General features: G+C 43.9%; 1 protein-coding gene across 3 annotated transcripts in view; it reads left to right on the forward strand.

Moving 5' to 3' along the window:
• The window catches only part of ILK (integrin linked kinase), a 185,058-nt gene that overhangs the window by 105,506 nt on the left and 53,083 nt on the right, over positions 1–26,469 (forward strand). For all 3 annotated transcript variants that reach the window (XM_033949504.1, XM_033949506.1, XM_033949505.1), the window contains 3 exons: positions 322–417; positions 8,168–8,264; positions 12,396–12,479. In XM_033949504.1, the coding sequence (XP_033805395.1) occupies positions 322–417; positions 8,168–8,264; positions 12,396–12,479 (277 nt within the window). The remainder of the gene's footprint in view (positions 1–321; positions 418–8,167; positions 8,265–12,395; positions 12,480–26,469) is intronic.

Raw genomic sequence — 26,469 nt, forward strand, 5'->3', positions numbered from 1 at the left:
AGGAAACGCCTCAAAACTCACCTGTTCCTGAAATATCTAGACAGCTGACCCGTTCCTCTACTTCCCCCTCTATAACGGTTCTCCTATCCTATTCTTTCAACTTGTACTTCACTAATCTTTTGTAAACTGCATAGAACTTAACGGTATTTGCGGTATATAAACTGTTATTATTATTAAATTTAAGGCATGCCGATGAACTGAATCCATTCTAATAAATGCATCTCTACTCTTCCCATTTCATTGCAACTAGTGCCAACTTCCACAAGCTGTTTATCATTTCACCTTTCAAATATTCCTAACTTCCTCTCTTCTGTGTTGCAGCTGATTCAGTACAAGTCTGATATTAATGCAGTGAATGAACATGGAAACACACCCCTCCATTATGCCTGTTTCTGGGGTCAGGATGATGTTGCAGAGGTGAGAGTTTCAATTTATCAATGGAAAGTAACTAATTGTGTGTTAAAACTTTATTTATAGATACATAGAAACATGACGGCAAATAAAGGCCAAATGGCCCATTTCAGTCTACCCATCCACAGCATCCACTATCTCTTCTTCTCCCTACAATGCCCATGTATTTCTCTATGGTACAGCCACACCTGTCGCTGTGTCTCAAAAAAAATATAGTGGAATTAGAAAAAGTACAGAGAAGAGCGATGAAAATGATAAAAGGGATGGGATGACTTCCCTATGAATGAAGGCTAAAGCAGCGAGGGCTTTTCAGCTTGGCGAAGAGACAGCTCAGGAGGTGATTTGATAGAGGTCTATAAAAATGAGTGGAATGGAAAGGGTAAGATGTGAATCACTTGTTCACTCTTTCTAAAAATGCTAGGACTAGGGAGCATACGATGAAGCTACTAAGTAGTAGATTTAAAACAAACCGGAGAAAAATATTTCTTCACTCAATGGTAATTAAACTCTGGAATTTGTTGCTGGGACAAGGTGTAAAAAAGGTTTGGATAATTTCCTAAAAGAGAAGTCCATAGGCCATTATTGAGATGGCTTGAGGAAATCCACTGCTTATTCCTAGCATAAGCAGCATAAAATCTGTTTTACTACTTGGGATCCAGCTGGGTACTTGGGACCTGGATTGGCCAATATAGGAAAACAGGAAACTGGGCTTGATGGACCTTCAGTCTGTCCCAGTATGGTAGTTCTTATGTTCTTAACAAAGATGAAAATGTATAATGCTCTTGTATTACTGTATGGTATAGCTGCACCTCAAATACTGTGTGCAGTAATTAGAAAAGGTACAGAACAGGGCAATGAAAATTATAAAAGAGCTTAGATGACTTCCCATGAGGAAAGGCTAAAGTGGCTAGGGCTCTCAGCTTGGAGAAGAGAGCTCAGGGTGGTATGATAAGAGGTCTATAAAATACTGAGTGGAGTGGAAAGGGTAGATGTGAATCACTTGTTTATGCTTTCCAACAATAGTAGGACTAGGTGGCGTGCAATGGAGCTACTAAGTAGTAGACTTAAAACAGACCGGAGAAGAATATTTCTTCACAACAACATGTTATTAAACTTTGGAATTCATTGCCAGAGAATGTGGTGATATCAGTTAGCTTTACAGGGTTTAAAAAGGTTTGGATAATTTCCTAAAACTACTACTATTTATAATTTCTTTAGCGCTGAAAGGCGTACACAGTGCTGTACTTTTTAACATACAATAGACAGTCCCTGCTCAGAAGAGCTTACAGTCTAATTTGGACAGACAGATAGGAAGATCTTAGGGTTGAGGAGATTCTGGAACTCTTCTAGATACTGTACAACTCGTAGCATTCCTTCCTCAGTAGCGCCAAGATACTCTGGTACAACTTGCCAACAAGTGTCCACCCTTACTTCACTCTCAGTGAGACACAAGATGGTTCTCCTAGGTCACATGGCCTCTACAGTTCACGTGACTTCTTTTGCCAGACTTCACCTAAGGATTTCTCAGTGGACACTGGCCTCTCAATGTTCACAAGCCCTTTATCCGCTCTCCCAGCACATTACAGTAACATCTTCTCTTCAGCAATCTCTTCAGTGGTGGATGCTCTCTTCCAATCTTTCCAGAGGTTTGCTGTTCCAAACGCCCCCTCACCAGAAGGTTCTCAAGACAGATTCCTCAACCTACGCTTGGGGGGGGCTCATCTAGATGGTCTCCATACTCAAGGACATTGGTCCACCACAGATCGTCAAAATCACATAAATCTATTGGAACTCAGAGCGATATTCCAGGTCATCTCCTAAATGCTTCATATAAAAAGAGAAGTGAAAAGTGTAGTTGCCAGACTGGTTGACTAACATAGCATTTTGGTATAGTCTTTTGCCAAGCCGGTCCATAGTAATTACCCTCCTCTGCCAGGGGGGTACAGGAGGCATAAACACTAGCCTCTGAAGATTCTTAAGGGTTGATTCATCAGTAGAGACTCATGAGGGAGCTGTGGTTTGTCAAACCTAAGGATAGGGACAACTCTATACTGCTTTTCACATGCCAGTCGAGGGAAAACCTTTCACTGCTTATCCTTTGGTTTCCAGGTTCATGAAGGGCTTTTCAATGTTAAACCACCTCTCAAGCCTCCACCTGTCGTCTGGGACCTTAATGTGGTTCTTTCCAGTTTGATCAAGCCACCATTTGAACCAATGGTCATAGCTCATCTTAAGTCTTACTACCTGGAAAGTGGTCCTCCTTAATTATTCCACCTCTACCAGAGGCGTCAGTGAGTTACAAGCATTAGTAGCAGATCCACCTTTCACAGTTTTTCATCATGACAAGATGGTTCTGTGTACACATCCAAAGTTTCTTCCAAAGTTGTCACTGAATTTTATCTCAATCAGTCAATTGTTCTACCAGTGTTTTTTCCTAAACCTCATTCTCATGCTGGAGAAACTTCTTTGCATACTTTGGACTGTAAGCGGCTTTGACCTTACTACACATTGACCGAACAAAGCCACAACAAACATCTCCCCATCTTTTCATCTCTTTTGATCCAAACAAGTTGGGGCATCCTGTATCCAAGAGAACGATTTCCAACTGGCTAGCTGCCTGCATTTCGTTCTGCTATGCTCAGACTGGACTGGCACTGGAGAGTCGTGTCACAGCCCACAAAGTTAGAGCTATGGCAGCTTCTGTGGCTTTCCTTAGATCTATGCCCATTGAGGAAATCTGTAAAGCTGCCACCTGGTCCTCAGTTCATACATTCACTTCTCACTATTCTCTGGAATCTTTCTCCAGACGGGATGGGCACTTCGGCCAATCTGTATTACAAAATTTATTTTCTTAGGCCAACACTCACACCATCCTATCTTGTTAGTTTGGAGGTCACCCATTCGTGAGAATATGCTGTCTGCTTGTCTTGGGATAAAGCTCAGTTACTTAACGTAACAGATGTTATCCAGGGACAGCAGGCAGATATTCTCACATCCCACCCACCTCCCCGGGTTGGCTTCTTAGATGGCTTATCTTAACTGAGGGACCGCACACCCTAAGTCGGGCGGGAAGGCACTCATGCATGCGCAGTTCGGACTATCACAAACTTTCTGAAATCTTAAAGTGGCGATGCACTTTTAAAGTGGTCCATACCGGGGCTCTTTCAGTGACATACACCCATAGGTGAGAATATCTGGCCTGCTGTCCCTGGATAACACCTGTTACGGTAAGTAACATACATAGTAACATAGTAGATGACGGCAGATAAAGACCCGAATGGTCCATCCAGTCTGCCCAACCTGAATTCAATTTAAAATTTTTTAATTTTTTCTTCTTAGCTATTTCTGGGCAAGAATCCAAAGCTCTACCCAGGTACTGTGCTTGGTTCCTACTGCCGAAATCTCTGTTAAAACCTATTCCAGCCCATCTACACCCTCCCAGCCATTGAAGCCCTCCCCAGCCCATTCTCCACCAAATGGCCATATACAGACACAGACCATGCAAAGTCTGCCACAGTACTGGCCATAGTTCATTTTTTAATATTATTTTCTGATTCTAGGATCCTCTGTGTTCATCCCACGCTTCTTTGAACTCAGTCACAGTTTTACTCTCCACCACCTCTCTCGAGAGCGCATTCCAGCATCCACTATCCCTCTCCGTAAAGTAGAATTTCCTAACATTGCCTTTGAATCTACCACTTCCTCAACCTCAAATTATGTCCTCTGGTTTTACCATTTTCCTTTCTCTGGAAAAGATTATGTTCTACGTTAATACCCTTCAAGTGTTTGAACGTCTGAATCATATCTCCCCTGTCTCTCCTTTCCTCTAGGGTATACATATTCAGGGCTTCCAGTCTCTCCTCATACATCTTCTGGCACAAGCCTCCTATCATTTTCATCGCCCTCCTCTGGACCACTTCAAGTCTTCTTACGTCCTTTGCCAGATACGGTCTCCAAAACTGAACACAATACTCCAAATGGGGCCTTACCAATGACCTGTACAGGGGCATCAACACTTTCTTCCTTCTACTGGCTACGTCTCTCTTTATACAGCCCAGCATCCTTCTGGCAGCAGCCACTGCCTTGTCACACTGTTTTTTCGCCTTTAGATCTTCAGACACTATCACACCAAGATCCCTCTCCCCATTCGTGCATATCAGCTTCTCTCCTCCTAGCATATACGGTTCCTTCCGATTATTAATCCCCAAATGCATTACTCTGCATTTCTTTGCATTGAATTTTAGTTGCCAGGTATTAGACCATTCCTCTAACTTTTGCAGATCCTTTTTCATATTTTCCACTCCCTCTTTGGTGTCTACTCTGTTACAAATCTTGGTATCATCTGCAAAAAGGCACACTTTTCCTTCTAACCCTTCAGCAATGTCACTCACAAACATATTGAACAGGATTGGCCCCCTCACCGAACCCTGAGGGACTCAACTACTCACCTTTCCTTCCTCCGAGCGACTTCCATTAACCACCACCCTCTGGCGTCTGTCCGACAGCCAGTTTCTAATCCAGTTCACCACTTTGGGTCTTAACTTCAGCCCTTCAAGTTTGTTTAACAGCCTCCTATGAGGAACTGTATCAAAGGCTTTGCTGAAATCTAAGCAAATTACATCTAGCATATGTCCTTGATCCAGTTCTCTGGTCACCCAATCAAAAAATTCAATCAGGTTCGTTTGGCACGATTTAACTTTTGTAAAGCCATGTTGCCTCGGATCCTGTAACCGTCTGTCTGCGGACCGGTGTCGATCTGCAGAAAATTCCTGCCGGTCCGTACAGGACCGGCGAGATCAACTTCTTCAATTTCCTGCCGGTCCACGCAGGACCGGCAAGATCGAGGAGCTGTCCTTTGCGCAGGGCCGGAGAGATAATAGGGAGCCTCACACTATGCTTTCTCCCCTCCCAGTGGCTCTCCTTACAAACGCAGCGATTGAAGAAGGAAGCCTTGGAGCTTTTGCTGAGTCGGTCCGCCTCTGATGATGCAACTTCCGCTTTCCTCAGAGGCAGTGCGACCCAACAAAGGACCCGAGGCTGCCTTACTGAATCGCAGCGCTGGCAAGTAAGGAGAGTTGCTGGGAGGGGAGAAAGCTGCTGGGCAAGGGGAAAAAGGGACAGCTGCTACTGGACCTGGATAGGGAGAAGGAGAGATGCTCCTGGGAGGGGAGGAGGGAAAGGAGTCTGGGAAGCTGATGGGCAAGGGGAAAAAGGGATAGCTGCTACTGGACCTGGATAGGGAGAAGGAGAGATGCTGCTGGGAGGGGGGAGGGAAAGGAGTCTGGGAAGCTGCTGGGTAAGGGGGAAAAAGGGGCAGCTGCTATTGGACCTGGAGAGGGAGAAGGAGAGATGCTGCTGGGAGGGGAGGAGGGAAAGGAGTCTGGGAAGCTGCTGGGTAAGAGGGAAAAAAGGTACAGCTGCTACTGGACCTGGAGAGGGAGAAGGAGAGATGCTGCTGGGAGGGGAGGAGGGAAAGGAGTCTGGGAAGCTGCTGGGTAAGGGGGGAAAAAGGTACAGCTGCTACTGGACCTGGAGAGGGAGAAGGAGAGATGCTGCTGGGAGGGGAGGAGGGAAAGGAGTCTGAGAAGCTGCTGGGCAAGGGGGGAAAAGGGACAGCTGCTACTGGACCTGGAGGGAGGGAGAAGGAGAGATGCTGCTGGGAGGGAAGGAGGGAAAGGAAAAGGAAGAGAGTTACTGCTGGACAGGGGGAGGAGGGAAGGGAGAATAAAAAAAGGAAGGAAACAGCTTGCAGGGAGATTAGAGGAGGGGAAGGGGAGAGATAGGAATGAGATGGGAAGGGGGATCAGCAGAGAAATTGAGAGGGACAAAGATGCCAGATCTGGTGTAGGAGAGATAAAAATGAAGAGAGCAGTGAAGCTGGAGTGAATAGTGTAAAAAGGAGAGAGGGGCATAGGCTGGATGGAAAGGGGAGAGGGGTGAAGACAAATACCATATGGAAGGGGGAGAGGTCAGACAGTAGATGGAAGGGGCAGATGCTGGATTGAAGAGACAGAGAGGGCAGACGCTGGAAGGAAGAGAGTGAAAAGAAGATGAAAGCAGAAACCAGAGACAACAAAAGGTAGAAACAAATAATTTTATTTCTATTTTGTGATTAGAATATATCAGATTTGAAATATATATCCTGCTAGAGACATAACTGGGGACTGCAGTATTCTGTTAGCATGATATTTCTATGAACTTGGCTTGTTCAGTTTTCTTGATAGTAGAGGGGATATATGTGAAGTGGAGGGGAGACAGGGGTTTTGTTGGTCCGTGCTCTGTATATTTGTATTTATAAAATCACAGTTGTTCAGAATATTGTTTCTTTTTATACTTTAATAAAATATGTTCAATATAAAATCATAATTGCGGCTTGTGCAGATGGGATCAGATGGTTTACGGGGACCGAGCTCGCGGAGATGGAGCGTAAACGGGGTTTTTAAATTTTAGTCCTAGTAGTTTGCCGGTCCACAAAATAATTATTTTATTTCTGCTGGTCCACGGGTGTAAAAAGGTTGAAGAACACTGCTGTAACCCATTAGATTCAAGGAAGTACACTATCCTTTCTTTCAGCAACACTTCCATTATTTTTCCAACAACTGAAGTGAGGCTCACCGGCCTGTAGTTTCCTGCTTCATCCCTGTGACCACTTTTATGAATAGGGACCACATCCGCTCTCCTCCAATCCCCAGGAATCACTCCCGTCTCCAGAGATTTGATGAACAAGTCTTTAATAGGACTCGCCAGAACCTCTCCGAGCTCCCTTAGTATCCTGGAATGGATCCCGTCTGGTCCCATCGCTTTGTCCACCTTCAGTTTTTCAAGTTGCTCATAAACACTCTCCTCTGTGAACGGCGCAGAATCTACTCCATTTTCTCGTGTAACTTTGCTAGACAATCTTGGTCCTTCTCCAGGATTTTCTTCTGTGAACACAGAACAGAAGTATTTGTTTAGCACATTTGCTTTTTCCTCATCACTCTCCACATATCGGTTCCCAGCATCTTTTAGTTTAGTAATTCCATTTTTCACCTTCCTCCTTTCACTAATATATCAGAAAAAATTTTTGTCTCCCTTTTTTACATTTTTAGCCATTTGTTCTTCCGCCTGTGCTTTCGCCAGACGTATCCCTCTCTTGGCTTCTTTCAGTTTCACCCTGTAGTCCTTTCTGCACTCCTCTTCTTGGTTTTTTTTATATTTCACAAACACCAACTCTTTCGCCTTTATTTTCTCTGCCACTAGTTTGGAAAACCATATCGGCTTCCTTTTTCTCTTGTTTTTATTGATTTTCTTCACATAAAGGTCCGTAGCCATTTTTATCGCTCCTTTCAGCTTAGACCACTTTCTTTCCACTTCTCTTATGTCCTCCCATCCTAACTGTGCTTTATAAACTCTTGATGAAATTCAATAGTCTTTTTTGCATTTCTGAGCCATAGACTGTAAAGGTCACCTAGTACTGTCCTTAGGTTCCAACTAGTGGTTAAAGCAGCGCGTCGGCACCCTGAAGTTGTGAGTTTGATTCCCACTGCAGCTTCTTGTCACTCTGGACAAGTCATTTAACTTGTCATTGCCCCAGGTGTAAAATATATCAACCACTGGGATTATAACCAGACACAGAAAAGGTGGTATATCAAGTTCTATCCCAGATGGCATGGATGGGTAGCCTAGATAGGTCATATGGTCTATATCTGCCTTCCTTTTTCTGTTTCTGTTATTGTGTTTCAGAGGTAATGGCTAATTTTCTCCTTTTCCTCTGCAGGATCTAGTGACCAGTGGTGCCCTGGTTAGTATTTGTAATAAATACGGGGAGATGCCTATGGACAAAGCAAAAGCACATTTACGAGAAATCCTAAAAGGTAGCAGCTTCATGCTCTTGATGGTTTTCCTCTGATCATTGTTCTTGCTTCCCTGACCACTCTAGCCTCCAGTATGTGTGTATTGTGTTATACCTTGGCCTCAGTTCTGGTTGGCGTGCTCAGGGTATCCCATTGCCTATCAGTGTCTCGGGGACCATTGGAGTAAGCTTGCATTAGAGCTGTGTGTTGATGACTTCTTAATGTATAAGTATATTGGGCGCTCCTCGGTGCTTGGGTACTAACTGTAGATGGCGCTAAACTGCACAGTGAAGTACACCAGAGGCATCATATGGGTATGGGTAATAACCAGGTGTCTAGAATATCTACTGGAAAAGAGCTTACCAGAGTAAGTACATAATCTCTTTTTCTGCTGTAGCAGGGACTGAAGAGACCGCAAGAGACTGAAGCCAGCTAGCCTGCAGTCAGTGCTCTGCTTTAATTTCTAGTACAGCCAGTAGGCTATGAAGGGTTAGAGGAAGGCATAGTGGACCACGGTTGGCAGCATCAGGTTGTGGGCAGAAGTGTACAAGACGTCTGATATTCAGTGTAGAGAAGCTTCTCCACTTCACTCCAGTTATCTCCTTGCCACTCTTCTTGTTTACCAAATACTGCTTCCATGGTTAATGTCTTGCTTCTGCACCTCTTCTCCTTCCAAATGCATAAAGCATGATGATTCTTTTATATATCAGTCAACCAAAGTCTGGAATTCCTTACCACAGGAAATTCATCTGATCCTCCTATCTTCAGTTCTGGAAACGTCTGAAATCAGGTTTTCTTAGGACATTTTTTTGTTATAATTTTTAAACACTTTAAAAAAAAAAACAACAACATTACATGTCCTAGAATATATAAGTTTCTTCAGGTTGTTATCCTGCTCTAAGCCTTGAACATAGGGATAAAAGTGGGTTATGAATGCCTATTAGAAGACACGGAACAAATCATGACCTCCTGGATACAAGATAGTACCAACATACTAAACGAGATTGCCCCCACAAAAACCCGCAGAATAAGAACCCCTAACCAAGAGGGCTGGTTCGATCCTGAACTGCTACTATGCAAGAAGGATCTCAGAAAAGCTGAAAGATTATGGCTAAAATCCGGAACCCTAGAACACAGATTGGCCTGGAGACAAAAATTAAAAAAGTACAAAACCCTCACTGATGAAAAAAGAAAAAATTTCTACTCCCACAAAATTGGTAATACTAAAACCAATAGCAGCAACCTCTTCAGATTGGTCAACGACCTATACAACATAGAAACCTTCACTAACTTACACGAAGAATCCACCTTAACCGCCAACACCCTTGCCGACTTCTTCAACACCAAGATCCAAAAATTAAGAACAACACTACCCGTCAGTCCCAACCCCCTCGAGCTCTTCCCCATCCTCACAGACATTAATTCATCAAACCCAGATCCTGGAGCCAGAGTCGACCTTAGCTGGAAACAATTCACATTAACCGATTGGCAAACCTTCAATACTTACTACAACAAGTATACACACTCCTATTGCCACCTGGACACATGCCCACCAAATATCATGAAAACTGCCCCCCCCAACTTTAAAGCAAAAATGATGACATGGGTTAATCACCTACTATCCACAGGAAACTTCCCGTCTGAGCAAGGTCATATAATGATCACCCCAATTCTAAAAAACGCGAAAGAACCACCTAACTCCCCATCTAACTATAGATCAATCGCCAGCATCCCCCTATTTACCAAAATAGCGGAAGGGATGGTAAAGGCGGAACTTTCCGTATACCTTGAAAAATTCAACATTCTATGTGACAACCAATCAGGCTTTCGCGCGGACCATAGCACTGAAACCATCATAGCCTCCCTTCTCGACCACCTCCACACGCTCTTCAGTCAGGGCTCAAGTGCCCTGATCATACAACTCGACCTGAGCAGTGCCTTTGACCTGGTCGACCACACCATTCTCCTTGAATGCCTAGCTCACATTGGCATCTCAGACCAGGTCCTCAACTGGTTTCAGGGGTTCCTACAAAATAGATCATACAAGGTATTCAAGAATAACTCTTTCTCTTACTGCTGGGACAACACCTGTGGGGTCCCGCAGTGCTCCCCCCTATCCCCCATCCTATTCAACGTATACCTAGCCTCCCTAGGTAAACTCTTACACAACCTAAATCTCAAATTCTTCATTTATGCAGACGATATCACAATAGCCATCCCACTAACCAACTTTTCACAAGAACTACTCGATCACATTACAAACATTCTCAACCAGATAGAACTCCGGATGCTTTCATTCAGACTGAAATTAAACCCCGACAAATCAAAATTCTTCCTAGCCTCCCCCAAAGATAAAATCAAGGAAATCACAATTCAACTAAACAGAAAGATCTTCCCCCTTGATCCGACCATAAAAATTCTGGGAGTCACGCTGGACAAAAACATATCCCTAGAAAACCATACCGACATCATTGTTAGGAAAAGCTTCTCGGTGCTCTGGAAACTTCACACCATAAAAAATTACTTCAATGACACTGCATTCCGCCTACTTGTACAATCCTCCATCCTCAGCATTCTCGACTACTGCAACATCATTTTCCTTAACGCCACAAAGAAAAATACCAGGAGACTAAAAATAATCCAAAATACCGCAGTGCGCCTCATTTTTGGCCTAAAGAAATGGGAACATGTCACCCCTTTCTACCACCAACTACACTGGCTGCCATTTGAATCTAGAGTTCTTTTTAAATTTGCATGCTTCTGTTACAAATCGGTTAATGGTTCTTCTCCTAGTTACTTAAATACCCACTTTAACCTTTATTGCAACAACAGGACATCGCGCAGAATTCAACTGTTCGCCTTCCCTTCGCCAAAACACTGTCTTCTCAAAAGATTCCTCGATAGAACTCTCGCCTTCCAAGCAGCCAAGTCGAACCCATGGCTAGCCCAGATGATACTCGAGGCCCCCACTTACCTTGCCTTCAGAAAACTACTAAAAACTTACCTATTCAGCAAACATGACCCTTAATTAATCCCTTCACCCCACATAACACCGGCCCCACCCCTCCCCCTCACCAGATCCTCCCTTGTCCCTCTCTCTACTTCCCTTGTCTAGTTTGATCAAAGCTGCAATCTCTGTTAAATTGCTGTACATTTTCCCTTCATTGCAGACTACTGTAAACTGCTGTAACTTCCTCGCTGACTGCTGTAAATTGTTGTAATCTATCGTAAATCTGATTGTAATTTGTTGTAAATCTGCTTGTAACTTGTTGTAAATAAGCTTGTCAATGCAGATCATTTGTTAACTGATGTAAACCGCCTAGAACTCGCTGGGTGTGGCGGTATATAAGAATAAAGTTATTATTATTATTATTATGGCTTGTGGTTTGCAGAGTAGTGTGTGCTAGAAGGAGGGCTGGAAAAGGTTACTGATTAAAGTATGTCAGCCAGCATATGAGGCAGAGCCCTAGGGGTTGGCTGGAGAGGATAATGGCATGAAGAATTTTTGACTTACCGTGTGACAAAACAAAGGAGTTGTAGCTGGGTCTGGGGTTTTCTTTGTGTCAGGGCAAGGGATGGTGGTAAGATCTGAAGTTTGTACTGTGCCAGTGAGTCATCTTGGAGTTTATAGGGGTATGGGTGAGAGGTGGATTTGTTTGTGGGGGGGGGGGGGTTACAGAGATGGATTTGAAGTATGGACGCAAGTACTTGCTTCTACAAATCCAAATTCAAGGTCAATTAGTCAAATGCAGTTGTAGGTCCTGACCTAGAGGGCTTACACTGTGTTTGTACCTCAGACAGTATAGGGTGAAGTAAATTAAATGAGGTCAAGGGGAGTATCAATGGCAGAAATGAGATTTGATCCCCGTTTCCTTGGTTCACCACCACTAGTCTGGACTGGGGGAAGGTCATAGGGATTCAGTAGATAGGATAGAGATTTAGGAGGAGTAGTTCATTTGGAGTAAATAGTGAGAGTTGAGTCGTTGGGGCTGGTTTTTCAGTAGTTACTTGCGTTAGGGAGGGTTGGTAGTGAAAGGGGATCTGGGTTTAGACTGAGAAGGGTGATAGGGAATTGAATTTATAAGGTTGGGGTTTATGGTGTGCAGGCTGTTTGTTTTTGCCATCACATTCTTGATGTTTTTGTCTTAATAGACCGTGCAGAGAAGATAGGACAGAGTCTAAATAAGATCCCATATAAGGACACCTTCTGGAAGGGAACAACCCGGACCAGACCAAGTAAGTTGCAAGCTAAGCATTTCCTGCCTTTCACTAGCAGTCTCTCATCTTTGTCTTGGAATTTAGGAGGTACAGTGAGAGACCCTGCTTCTTATACACTTCCCTGCTGCACGATATTGAGCGTCCTTGACAAGTTTAAATTCTTATCTGTGTAAGAATTTCATTCACCTGAGGTAAGGCTGTCTGCCTACTCTGAGAGGGATAGAAGCCATTGCTCCTGTGAGATTCCTTTGTATCCCATTTAGGTGATGCTCTGGAAAACAGGAAAACTGAGTGCTGTTTATTCAATTTATCCTTCATCCTTGCCTTAAAATTCTGGTACAGTGTGTTCTGTCCATTGCCTCTCTGTAGACAACCACTGTACACGAGAGCATAAAATTTGCCATACTGGGTCAGAAGTATTCTGCATTCCAACTAAGGCCAATCCAGGTCACAAGTACCTGAGAGAATCCCAAAGTGTAGCAGAATTCCATGCTACCAATCCCCAGGGATAGGTACTGTAGCTTTCCCCATGTAACTTAATAGCAGATTATGGATTTTTCCTTCAGAACTAGTTCAAACCTTTTTTTTAACCTAGGCATATTAAGTGCTTTTACCCCTCTTCCAGCTTTCAGTTCTGTGTTATCCCAGCTTTCTTTGTAGTCAGTCAATTTGTCACCATGTAGATAATAACATTTTAATGTATGCATTTGAGTTCTTTTTTGTTTTGTTTTGATTTTTTTTTCATCAAATTCCCCCAATCTTTTCAGCATCCTCTGCTAGTACTAATATTGCACTTTGTACTTCTTGTATGTAGAATCTGCTACCCCTGTTGCCTTCCCTGCCTGATTAGGTCCATTCAGTCGACAGTTGAGTCCCTCAACAGAAGATCACCCTTCTTGTATTCTCTATGAAGATTATTCTAAGTCATGTAGTGTGTAGTGAAACTAAAGGTTCATCTTTCCTCAAACAGGTTGAAAAAGTGACGGCAAAAGCTAGAAGAATGCTAGGGTACATAGGGAGAGAAATGGCCAGTAGTGAAAAGGAGGTATTGATGCCCCTGTATAAGATTCTGGTGAGACCTCTGGAGGCCACACCTTCAAAAAGATATAAAAAGGATGGAGTCAGTCCAGAGGCGTAAGGGGACAGACTTAAAGATCTCAATATCTATACTTTGGAGGAAAGGCTGGAGAGGGGAGTTATGATAGAGATGTTTTAAGTACCTATGTGGCATAAATGCGCATGAGGCAAGTCTCTTTAGAAAGGAAGCTCCAGAATGAGAGGGCATAGAATAAAGTTAAGAAGTGATAGACTCAGGAGTAAGCTAAGGAAATACTTTTTTTTACAGAAATTATAGTACATGTGTGGAATAGTCTCCCGTTAGAGGTAGTGGGGACAAAGACTGTCTTATTTCAAGAAAACGTGGGATGTGGGATCTCTTAGGGAGAGGAGGAGATAGTGGATGCCGCAGATGGGGAGACTGGATGGACCATTTGACCTTTATCTCCTGTCATGTTTCTTATGTTCCCTAATCCACCATCATATCTTCATTAGTGGGAGGTAGCAGAGTAAAACTTAGTGGACCCTGTTTGTACAGGAAGCTTACTGTAAATCAAATTACTTGAGCTGAGCTCAGCACTAGAGAATAAACATGATGTTGTTTACCCATGGATTAGCCGCGGGTAAACCTGAAGGAATGGGGGAAAAATCAACTGGTGCCACGGGGTACAGGAAGAAGGCCATTCACCACCCTAGTAGAACGGTGAATGGCCTTGACCCCGCCTTGTAAAGGATCTGCTGCCAAGTTGCTTCCACTCCCCACATCCTCCCGGTCAAGAGCCCCCCTTGTGATTCGTGCATCAGCATGTCCCCCTCCCTCCCTATCGCCAAGTCCCAACAGTCCCCCACCCTTGCACCTAATGTGGTAGCCACTGTCAATTCGCCCACCGTGGGATCCCATTTATATAACAGGCTTTTTTCCCGCCCTCCAGCTGCTTTTCCCCCCCCTGCTGAAGCCAACACGGAAGACTTCCCTCTGATGTCATGAGCTGACGTCGAAAGGAGCCTTCCGGGTCAGCCGGGGGTCCAGTTACCTCAACAGGTCATCTTTCCAAGTGGGCTCCTTTTTCTTGCCTTCAGCTGAACTTGTTCTTTGCAGGGACGTGGGCAACGGCTCTTGCTCGCTGCACTTGGCTGACCTAGAAGTCGGAGAGATGGCTTCTGGGTGAGCCACATGCAGCATGCAAGAGCCACTGCTCGTGTCCCTGAAGGCAGGAAGGAGCAGCCCAGCTGGACGGCCCTGAAGGGAACAAGTAAGGGAGAGAGGGGATATCAAGGTGGGACAAAGGGAGAAATGAGGGTGGAGGAAGGAGCAAGTTGGGACAAAGGCAAGGAGGAGGGCACGAACATGGTACACAGAAGGAAGGGATGGAGCATGAACTTGGGACACAGGAGAGGGAGGGAGAGAATAGAAAGGGAGAATTGTTGGGCATGAGTGTGTAAGAGGGAAAGAGATGGTGCACTTGAGGAAAGGAAGAAAGAGGAAAATTGTTGGGCATAGAGAGAGGAGTGAGGTAGAGATATATGGGAAAGAGAAGGATGAAAGGGAGAAATGTTGGATATGGTGATGGAGAGGGACAGATTAACGGTGATGCAAGGGGGAGGAATGTTAGACATAGTAAGCTGCCGGGGGGGGGGGGAAGTGGCCAAGATGGCGGCACAAAGCTGGTGATGGCGAGAATGCTCTTGTCGCTGTTCTTTCTAAAATTGCCGCAAACAAAAAATGGCAGTGTGAGGGTGCCTACCTCCTCAACACCTTCGCTTGCCCTAAGTCAGTGCACAATTGATCATTACCTTACAGTTGTTTGCTCAAGAATGGGCGATTTGAGCCCTGCTGCGAGGGAGAGTGAAGAAGGCTTTCACGACCACTTAAAATCGGTCATACTAATTTCTCTCGACTTATCCGCGGCATTCGATACCATCGACCATTCTCTATTACTATCTAGACTGACAGATTGTAACATCACAGGTCACGCTCTCAACTGGTTCATATCTTATTTTCATCAGCGTAACTCCAAAGTTCATGCAAAAAATCAAATCTCTTCTTCAGTAATTCAAAATTTCGGAGTCCCTCAGGGCTCAATCTTATCTCCACTATTATTCAATATCTTTCTATCCCCTCTTCTTTCTCTCGCACAATCACTAGGCTTCTCTATTTTCGCCTACGCTGACGATATACAGTTGCTTTACCCGATTAACACTTCAAACCTTTTAGATATTACTGATCTAAATACCAAACTGGTTATCTTAAGTGATTGGCTCTTCTCTAACAAACTCTCACTCAATGTTGACAAATCTTGCGGTCTTCTTCTCCCCATTAAAAAATCTGAAATAATACCAGGATCAATTTACATCAAATCCACACCATTACGTATGGAGACTAAAATAAAATTATTAGGCGTCATCCTAGATAGCGAACTTACATTTCACGACCATATCAGTTCTGTTGTAAAAACTTGTTTCTTCAAACTACGTATCATTCGTTCCCTCAGATCTATTTTAACTACTGACTCAATTAACACTTTAATTCATTCCCTAGTCATTTCACACTTAGACTATTGTAATTCTCTTCTAAATGGACTCCCCCAAAAAGAACTTCGACGGCTGCAACTTATTCAAAATACCGCTATCAAACTCATTTATAGAATCGGTAAGTTCGAACACGTCACTCCTCTTCTTAAAGAGGCTCATTGGCTCCCAGTCACTCATCGGATAATTTATAAAATTATATTGCTTACTTTCAAAATTAAACATTCCCACTTGCCCCTATTTCTAGATAAACTATTAATCCCCCAAAGTTCTTCTCGTTCCTTAAGATCATCTGATCAAAAACTTCTTTTCATTCCTTCTCTAAAAGAATCCTTCTACACTAGGAATACTAACTTTGCTATAACTGCCCCCACATTATGGAACTCTCTCCCCCAATTTCTTCGGGATGAAATCCAATTACCAAAATTTAAGACTAATCTTAAAACCTATCTATTTAAAGATGCCTATGCCAAATCTTAATCTTTTCTCTGTCCACTTGTTGATCTCTTTTTCAAATCTAATTTTTTCTTCAGCGCATATCACTCATACCATGCACCCCCGCCCCTTGTGTTATATCCCTTCCCTCTATCTCACTTCTTCTAAGATTATGTAACTTTTTCCCTACCTCCCCACTCACCCTCACTGTCAGGTCTGTCCATACGTTTTATATGTTTTTATGTTTCCCACTAATCTTTCTAAAACACCATTAAATATTTCTTTCTTTCCTATTTAAATTTTATTGTTAACCGGTCAGATATTTGTTTTATGATCGGGATATAAAAAACCAATAAACTTGAAACTTGAAGGCTCAATCTTGCTGGGGCACGAGCTCTCGCTCTTGCTCGTCCTGCCTCCCTGCCCAGCTGAAGCTGCTGCCCTGGAAGTGGAAAGTAGGGAGGCCGAAGATGCACCCAACACTTCCACAGAGGCAGGATCCATAGCAGATGAGCTTCTGCTGGTGCAAGCCAACTCTGGGGAGTTTCTCCCCATCAGTGAGGATACTTTGGATCCAATCTTGAAAACGCTTCAGAAATTGGATACAGCAACAACAAAGACAATAGAAGAGGTAAAGGCTCTTGGGGCAAAATTTTACTAAAGTGTTTGAACAAACGAATATTGAAACTAAAAATTCAATTATAAAAATACAAAATGAGGTGCAATCTTTACAAGCCCACAGAGCCGCTGCAATAAAGGACAGTGCGCTGCTGTACCAGAAGATAGAAAGTATTGAGAATTTCAATTGTCAGCTAAACATGAGAATTTTAAACTTTCCTAAGTCCTCTGGGATTTCCCCGTATGATATGTTTAAAAAATACGTGGTTGAAGTTTTGAGTTATTCTTCAGAATTTATACCCCCACTAAATAAAATCTATTATCTTCCACCCTCTACAAAAAGACCTCAGGAGATTATGGAAGATTCACAGAAATATATCTGCTATTCTCGAGGAATCTTTTCTCTGAGTCAGCAGTGAGAACAACATTACTGATATCCTTCGACTTTCAGCAGATTTGGACTCATTTATGGAGCAATACTTTTAAGTTTTCAAAATATTTATTTTATGGCAAGAGAATATGGGCCTATTTAGACGTTTCTAAGACAACACAGGAAAGAAGGAAACAGTTCTTGTCTTTGAGACAAGAAACAATATCTTTGAGGCCTTTTTCCCTACTAGCTTACCTTGTAAGTGGTATGCACAAACTAAATATGTATTTTTTCTTCCTGACCAATTGAAGTCATTTCTGGAGCTGAAAAAGATAGCCTGAAGTAGACACAGTGTAATAGAGATAGCAAACTTGTGTTATAGCCTTTCCTTTTAAAAAAAATTTCTTGATTAAAAAATATACTTTTCCTATATTTAGGCCTAAACTCCCCCCATTATTGAAGGACATCCAATTATTCTACTTTTTCTTTAAATATCTATATTTCATTTTTGCTGTATTTCTGTGAAGTTTTCTTGTAAATGTATTTCTGTAAAGTTTATTTTCTTCTAAGTGAAGTTGTATTTCTGTGAAGTTTATTTTCTTGTAAATGTGGGGAAAATTTTTTTTTTTAATATTCTTTATTCATTTTAAAAATATACAATAAGTAAAATACAAAGTAAATTATTCATTTACAGTATAGACATCACTTAAAATTTTTCAAATATTCATGCTTATTAATACTCTCCCCTCACCCACCAAAACTTTTCCAATCATTTTTCCAACCTTATTTACCTCCCATCCCTCCCCCTTCCCTGGATGTGCATATTATTTAATAACGAACCATAACTGTAGAGATTCTACAAAGGACGTCTATAGGCCCCAAATTAATTTAAAATTTTCATTATTTCCTAATTTAGCAGCATTCATTTTTCATATTTATATATTAGACATAAATTGCCCACCAAAATGTAAAGTTGAGGCGATCCCAGTTTTCCAGTTTCGTGTAATCAGTTATAGCTGTACTTGTCATAATTAAAAAGAGATGTCTTTTATGTTTATCTAGGGATCTTTAATATGCAAAATAGTACCACAAATTATTATTTCATAAGTTAAAGGAATTTCAGAATTTAAAATTGTATTAATTTTCCCCCCAAATTGATTTCCAAAAAATCAAAATTCTAGGGCAATGGTCTAATGTTTCTATGTCTAGGTGGACTGTGCCAGCATCTATTAGATCTAGAATTATCTAATTATTCAACCTAACTGGGTCCAAAAAGAACGATGTAACAAAAAGAACCAAGTTTGTTTCATAGATGCTGACGGCTGTTCACCTCATCCTCCAAGACCAAATACATGGTCATCGAGATGCAGAAATATACTGCTTAATCTCAATGCTCCAAATATCCCTAAGAACGTTTTTGGGTTCTTATTCATAAGTTCTTATTCATAAGTTCAGCCTTGCGGCTTGATGCCCTAGCATATCTGCTTGAAAACAGAGGAATTGCAGGCTATAAAAAAAATTTTAAATTACGCCATTTCAGGGAACCCTTTCTGAATAGCCTGTTTCAGTTGCAACTATTTAGAAAATTGAAATTTGGAGATACCAAAAGATTGTTGCAACCGTGAAAAATCAATCAGTTTTCCATTTGAAATAACATCCTCTAATGTTCTTATGCCTGCTTGCATCCAATCTTTTCATGCAATTTTTGAACCGCCTATTTGTATCTTGGAGTTGAGCCATAGTGATTGACACAAAGATTTCTCTATAGGAATTTCAGTTAATTTATTTATGCATCTCAGGGTCTTCCAGGTATTCAAAATAATGTTATTATCCTAGCATAACTGGGTAGTTTAATGTCTAATATATGGGATAAACACATTGGGACATAATTTTCCATTCCACAATTAACCACTCTGGATAATGTTCCATGAGATCAGGTAGGATCCAGTACATACCCTGACGCAGAATATAGGCCTGATGATACCTATAGAAAATTTGGAAAACTTACCCCTCCCCTCCTCAATTGATTTTTGTAAAGATACTAAAGCTATTCTAGCAATTTTGCCCCTCCAAAATAAATTTAAAAAGAATACCTGTTAAATTTTTTATAAAAAGAACTTTGAAAATAGATTGGTAACATTCCCATTTGATAATATACCACAGTCAAAATCATCATTTTCACCGTTTGAACTCTCCCCCACCAAGATATAATGTAACAGATTCCATTGCTCACACATTTCTATCGCCTTAATAATAAATATTTTTATTTTTATTGTTCTTCCTAGTGACTTGTAGATCCATATTCCTAAATATTTTATACCCACTTCTTTCCAAAGAAAAGGGAAATGATCAAACAATCCTTTTTTGAGAATGTATATTAAGCGGAAGGACTTCAAATTTATTCCAATTTATTTTGAATCCTGAAAACTTTCCAAATCTTTTGATCAAATCCAATAAATGTGTAATAGTAAATTCTGGATTTCTCAAATGAAGCAAAATATCATCTGCATATGCAGAAACTTTGTATTCCCGACCAGCATAAGGAATTACCCTGAATCTCATCTGCTGTTGAATAGCCAATAATAAAGGTTCCAATACAATATCAAACAACACAGGAGATAAGGGACATCCCTGTCTGACTCCCCTCTTCAGACGAAAACCATCCGAAAAAGAATTATTTATATACAATCTGGCCAAAGGGGAGTTATACAAAGCTTGATTCATTTGTATAAACCCAGAGCCCACTCCAAACCAATCCATTGCTTGGTAAATAAAAGTCCATTTACACGATCAAATGCCTTTTCCGCATCCAAAGATACAGAGAAAGCAGGATCTTCCATGGATTTTGTCAATGTCAACATATGAAGAGCCAATCTAGTGTTATGTGAAGAATGTCTGAGCAACAAATCCGGTTTGATGCATATCTATAATGTAAGGGAGCCAAATGCAGGGCCAATAACTTAGCCAACAGTTTTCCATCAACATTTATCAAAGATATTGGCCTGTAGTTTGAAACCAATAACGGATCTTTATTTGGCTTCGGCAAAACTATAGTCAAAGATTCTGCCATAGTACCTGAAATGCAGCCTTTACTCAGTTGAACCTGATATAAATTTAACAAATAAGGCAATAATATATTTTGAAATGCTTTATAAAACTCCACAGTGTATCCATCCCCTCCTGGAGCAGATCTAACTCTAAGGACTTCAATGCTGTCTGAATCTCCTTTAATGTATGTAATAGGTGCATCAAGAGATCCTTTTATATGCTTGGAACTTTAGGACCCTTAATTAAATTCAAAAATTCTAAACACATCAATGTTCTTTATTTGAATAAAGCTCAGAAGAATACAAAGTCTTATAATATTTCAAAAATTGTTTTAAAATATCAATTTTAGAATGAGTAACCCCATTTTCGTCTGTAACAGCCACATCTTTACTTTTTTTTTTTTTTTTTTTAAATAATTAGCCAGTAATCTTCCCACTTTATTCGAGTTTACGGTACATAATACAAAGCCTGTTGATTAAATAATTCCTTCCTGGCCCACTTAGAAGAAATCTCATTATATTTGTATTTAGCTTTTAAGAGGGACTGAAATGTATCTTGTTCCCATTTTACTGTTAGTTTTGCTTCTAATTCTTTAATCTTTTCCTCCAATTAAGAAAAATCTTTTTTAAACTGAGTATTAACATGAGCCGAATATGAAATTATATACCCTCTCATGGTAGCTTTAAAAGCATCCCATAAAGTTCCCAATGAGATCTCAATATAAATTATAAATAAAGGATTAAAAAAAGTAAGCTCCCTGGGAATGCCCAGACCAGTTCTTTTTTGTAAACCACCTAAAACTGAAAGGTATTGGTGGGATAGAAAACATTAATGTAATGTAATAGTGATGGAGGGAGAGGTGTGGCATGGTGCTGGAGAGGGGTGATAGAAGGAGAAATGGGCACAGGGCTGGTGGGCAGTGGTAAAAAATGCTGCACATGATCTGGGGTTGAGAGGGGGAGAAATGTTGGATGTGGCAGTAGAGGGAGGGAGAGAGATGCACCCTGGATATCTCTCTTTCTCCACTCCCTGTATACAGGGGACGGGGATCATAGATATGGTAAGATGATAAAGGCAGGGAGATGGGCACAGGGGGAATACTAGAAAAGGGATATATAGGAGAACTTACAGAAGGAGATGCTGAACATGGAGGTGGCAAGCTATAGGTAGACCCAATGAAAAGAGGGAAATTGAGGACTGGATGGTAAGAGAATTTAGTTTAGACAGGCATAAAATAAATTGAGAAAGAAGACAGGGAAGGAAGATCTTGTTGCCTATTCTCTTAATTAAGAACATAAGAGTTGCCATACTGGGACAGACTGAAGGTCTATCAAGCCCAGTATCCTGTTTTCCAGCAGTAGTCAATCCAGGTCACAACTTATCTGGGAAGATTCCCCCTCCCCTACCAAATAAAACAGATTTTTATGCTGTTTAGTCTTAGAAAAAAGTAGTGGATATTCTCAATAGAGAATGACAACGTGGAAAAAATTTGTCCCCCCATCTCCACCCATCCCCGTGAGCTTGGTCTCCGCCCTGTCCCTACAGAACCATCTGATCATTCTAACAAAATGGCGGCCGGTTAAGTCATCAATTGCACAGTCCTCATAAGAACAACATAAGAACATAAGCAATGCCTCCACTGGGTCAGACCTGAGGTCCATCGTGCCCAGCAGTCCGCTCATGCGGCGGCCCCAACAGGTCCAGGACCTGTGCAGTAGCCATCTATCTATACCCCTCTATTCCTTTTTCCCAGCAGGAAATTGTCCAATCTTTTCTTGAACTCCAGTACCGTACTCTGTCCTATTTACGTCCTCTGAAGCGCATTCCAGGTGTCCACCACACGCTGGGTAAAGAAAAACTTCCTAGCATTCGTTTTGAATCCGTCTCCTTCCAACTTTTCCGAATGCCCTCTTGTTCTTTTATGTTTTGAAAGTTTGAAAAATCTGTCCCTCTCTACTCTCTCTATGCCCTTCATGATCTTGTAGGTCTCTATCATGTCTCCCGCTTTTCCAGGGAGAAGAGCCCCAATCTCTCCAATCTTTCAGTGTATGAAAGGTTTTCCATGCCCTTAATCATTCGTGTCGCTCTCCTCTGGACCCTCTCAAGTATTGCCATATCTTCTTAAGGTACAGGTGACCAATACTGAACACAGTACTCCAGGTACGGGCGCACCATTGCCCGATACAACGGCAAGAATGACTTATCTCGTTCTGGTCGTAATACCCTTCTTAATAATACCCAACATTCTGTTTGCTTCTTCGCGGCTGCTGCACATTGTGCTGTTGACTTCATTGTTGTGTCCACCAGTACACCCAAATCTCTTCAAGTTACTTCCCTCTAATACTAATCCCCCATTTGGTAGCTGAACATCGGGTTCTTTCTCCCTATATGCATGACCTTGCATTTCCCTACATTGAAGTCCATCTGCCATTTATTCGCCCACTCCTCCAGTTTGTTTAGGTCCCTTTGTAGGTCCTCACATTCTTCCGCATTTCTAACCCTTCTACAGAGTTTAGTGTCATCCGCAAATTTGATAACTTCACACTTCGTTCCCGTTTCCAGGTCATTTATAAATACATTGAACAGCAGCGGTCCGAGTACAGACCCCTGCAGAACTCCGCTCGTGACTTTCCTCCAGCCTGAGTAGTGACCCTTCACTCCAACCCTCTGTCTTCTATCTGCCAACCAGTGTTTGACCCATCTGTGCACGTCCCCTTCCACCCCGTGGTTCCACAGCTTCCTAAGTAGCCACTCATAGGATACCTTGTCAAAGGCCTTTTTGAAGTCAAGGTAAATGATGTCTACGGGTTCCCCTTTATCCAACTGACTGTTTACCCCCTCAAAGAAGTGCAGTAAGTTTGTTTGGCACGATCTTCCCTTGCAGAAGCCATGTTGGCTCGCTTTCATCAGCCCATTTTTTTCGATGTGCTCACAGATGCTGTCCTTTATCAGTGCTTCTACCATCTTGCCCGGAACCGATGTCAAACTTACCGGCCTATAGTTTCCCGGGTCTCCTCTTGACCCCTTTTTAAAGATAGGTGTAACATTTGTTATCCCAGGACAAGCAGGCATGATATTCTCACATGTGGGTGACGTCATCTACGGAGCCCCGATGCGGACAGCTTTTCAAGCAAACTTGATTGAAGATTTAAGTTTGCTCTGCTGCTCCACGCATGCGTGCCTTCCTGCTCCACTAGAGGGCGCATCCCCTCCTCGTGGTCTCCAGTTCAAATTTTTCCACGGAGCCTAGAAGTCGTGTATTTTTAGGCTCTGCCCCAACTGCCTTCTAGCACCGCGATTTTTATTTATCGATTAAAGTCGCTGTGCGAGTTTTTCTGTTAGTTTTTTCCTGCTCGTCGCGAAGTTACCTTCGTTTTGACCGACCCGGAGGCTTCCGGGTCGTCGAAGCCGCGTGGGCCGCGACCGGTTTCGTTTTCTATGTCCCGGCCTTTGACCGGTTTCAAAAAGTGCACCCGGTGCGAGCGGCTTCTCTCCATCACAGACCCGCATCGCCGGTGCATCCTCTGCCTGGGGGCCGACCATCCAACCGATTCTTGCCCCCAGTGCGCTACTTTCCAGAATCGGGCCCTCCGTCGAAGGAAAGCCCGCATGGCAGATCTTTTCACCGCCGACCACCCTCGGCCTCGAGGTCGGCCTCGGCCCCGGCCTTGACCTCGGCCCCGAATACCTCAGCACCGCCTCGAGACTCGACCCCGAAGTCCTCGGGAACGCAGAAGTCCTCGGCTCCGGGTAAGTCCCCTCTTCCTTCCTCAGGTTCCCTGCCGGCGAAGAAGCCAGCCTCGGGGACACCGGCGGCGCATGGTGGAAGTTCCATATCTTCGGCCCCGGTGAAGTCCTCCAAGTCCTCGGGACGTGCCTCCACCACCCGGGAATACTCAAAATCGAGGTCACCCTCGGTGGAGTGCACTGCGGCTCAGGACATGCCCTTGATGCTGTCCGTGCCCGTTTTCTAGGACATGCTCCGAGCGATGATCTCGTCGGAGCTGTCCGCCGCACTGGCCCACCTCCAACCGGCCCCGACCTCGACCTCGCGTGTGCCGGACCAGCCTGAGCCTCGCGTCAAGTCCCCTCGGGGCAAGGTGCGCCAGCCTCGCCGCATCTCATCCTCCTCGGATTCCTCGCCGAGGCGCCCGAGACGCTCTCCCCCCACGGACCGCCGCAGGGCGAAGCGTCACTCTAAACTGATCGAGCCCTACGAACCGCCGACTTCTAAGAAGGCCCGGAGTTCCCCTACTCTACGGGGGCCCGACGCCTCGTGCGGGACCGCTGAAGGTGGCGGAGTTATCACTCGCCAACCCTCGGATTCTTCTAACTCCCCCTCGGTCCCGGGTGCTCCGGACTTGAGGTTCCAGGCTTTCACCGAGGAAGTCCGGACCAGGTCTCCGACCCGACATCGGTCGGTAACCTCGTACCCCGGCGGCGTCTCCGAGGGGCTCCTCGAGACGACGCAGGTCCTCGACCCCGGAACACTTTCGCAGTGTCTCCCTGTCTCGGAGCGCGGGTCGGAGCTTGAACCTCGATATTTGAGGATAGCCTCCCCGTCCTTTTCCCGCCCGACAGAGGTCTCGTTCACCGTCCCCACACGGGCTCCGGGAACGTCCTGCCCCTCCTTCACTCGCTTTGTCCAGGACATGGGGCCACGCTCTTGACTTAGACCTTCAGTCCGACTCAAGGTATTCTAAGGAGTACCTGGCGGAACTGGATATGCGTCGTCTCCCAGAGAGTCCCTTCGCCTAACGCTCAACCCTGTACTCCCGGCAAGCTTTCATCAGGAATCTGGAGACCCCCCTACATGGTGACGGCTGTCCCCTCCAAAATGGTAGTCCAAATACCGTACAGTGCCCTGCCTGGGGTTTGAGCATCCACAGCTCTCTCTCACCAATCGCTGTTGGTGGAATCTTCTTTAAAAAAGGCTCACCCCTCCCGAGTCTCAGCGGCGGTACCCCAGGTCAGGAGGGTCGGACCCTTGACAAGTTCGGCAGGAGACTGTACCAGAACTCCATGATGGCCTCTAGGGTGCAAAATTACACCTTTACCTTTACGTCCTACCTTAAACACCTCATTGGACTGTTAGGAGCCTTTGCGACTGACTTACTGGCCTCCCGCCAAGGAGCGTTTGGCCTGCTTCTGGAGGATTTCTCCAACCTACGCCTCCATTTATTCCATGCGGCCTATGATGGCTTCGAACTTTCCTCCAGGGTGGCGGCCTTTGCTATTGCCATGCGTCGCCTGGCGTGGTTGCGCCTTGTCGACATGGACCCCAACTTACAGGACCGGTAGGCTAACCTCCCTTGTGTGGGCAAAGAACTTTTTGATGATACCATCGAAGCGGCTACGAAACGCCTCTCTGAGCACGAGCGCTCATTTGCGTCCCTGGTCCGGCCTAAGCCGCCTGCGTCCAGGCCGTTCAGGGCCCCTCCGCGCCGCTACCCACAAAAATCTACTCCTGCTTTCTCGCGGCCTCCACCCCGGCGTCCGCAAGCTCACCACCGGGCTCTGCCCAAGTCCCAGCTGCCTACGGCGGCTAAACCGCCCCCGTCCTTTTGACGGGATACGCGGATGGGGGCTGGCCCCCTCCGCCACAGTCCCAGGCCTCCTTCCCATCGGGGGTTGCCTCAGAGCCTTTTACCCTCGCTGGAAGCAAATCACGTCGGACGCATGGGTCCTTGGCGTGATCTCATCAGGATACTCTCTCAACTTTCAGGAGATTCCTCCAGACAGCCCTCCAAGTATGTGCCCTCCCAATCGGGCTCAGTTGCCCCTCCTTCTCTCAGAAGCTCGAGACCTGCTTCGTCTGCGGGCAGTGGAGGTGGTTCCCCCCGACCAACGAGGGTAAGGTTTCTACTCCCGTTACTTCCTGGTACCGAAGAAGACGGGAGACCTGCGCCCAATTCTAGACTTGAGACACCTGAACAAATTCCTGGTGCGGGA

Source organism: Geotrypetes seraphini, chromosome 6 (genome assembly GCF_902459505.1).
Source record: "Geotrypetes seraphini chromosome 6, aGeoSer1.1, whole genome shotgun sequence".
Taxonomy (NCBI): domain Eukaryota; kingdom Metazoa; phylum Chordata; class Amphibia; order Gymnophiona; family Dermophiidae; genus Geotrypetes; species Geotrypetes seraphini.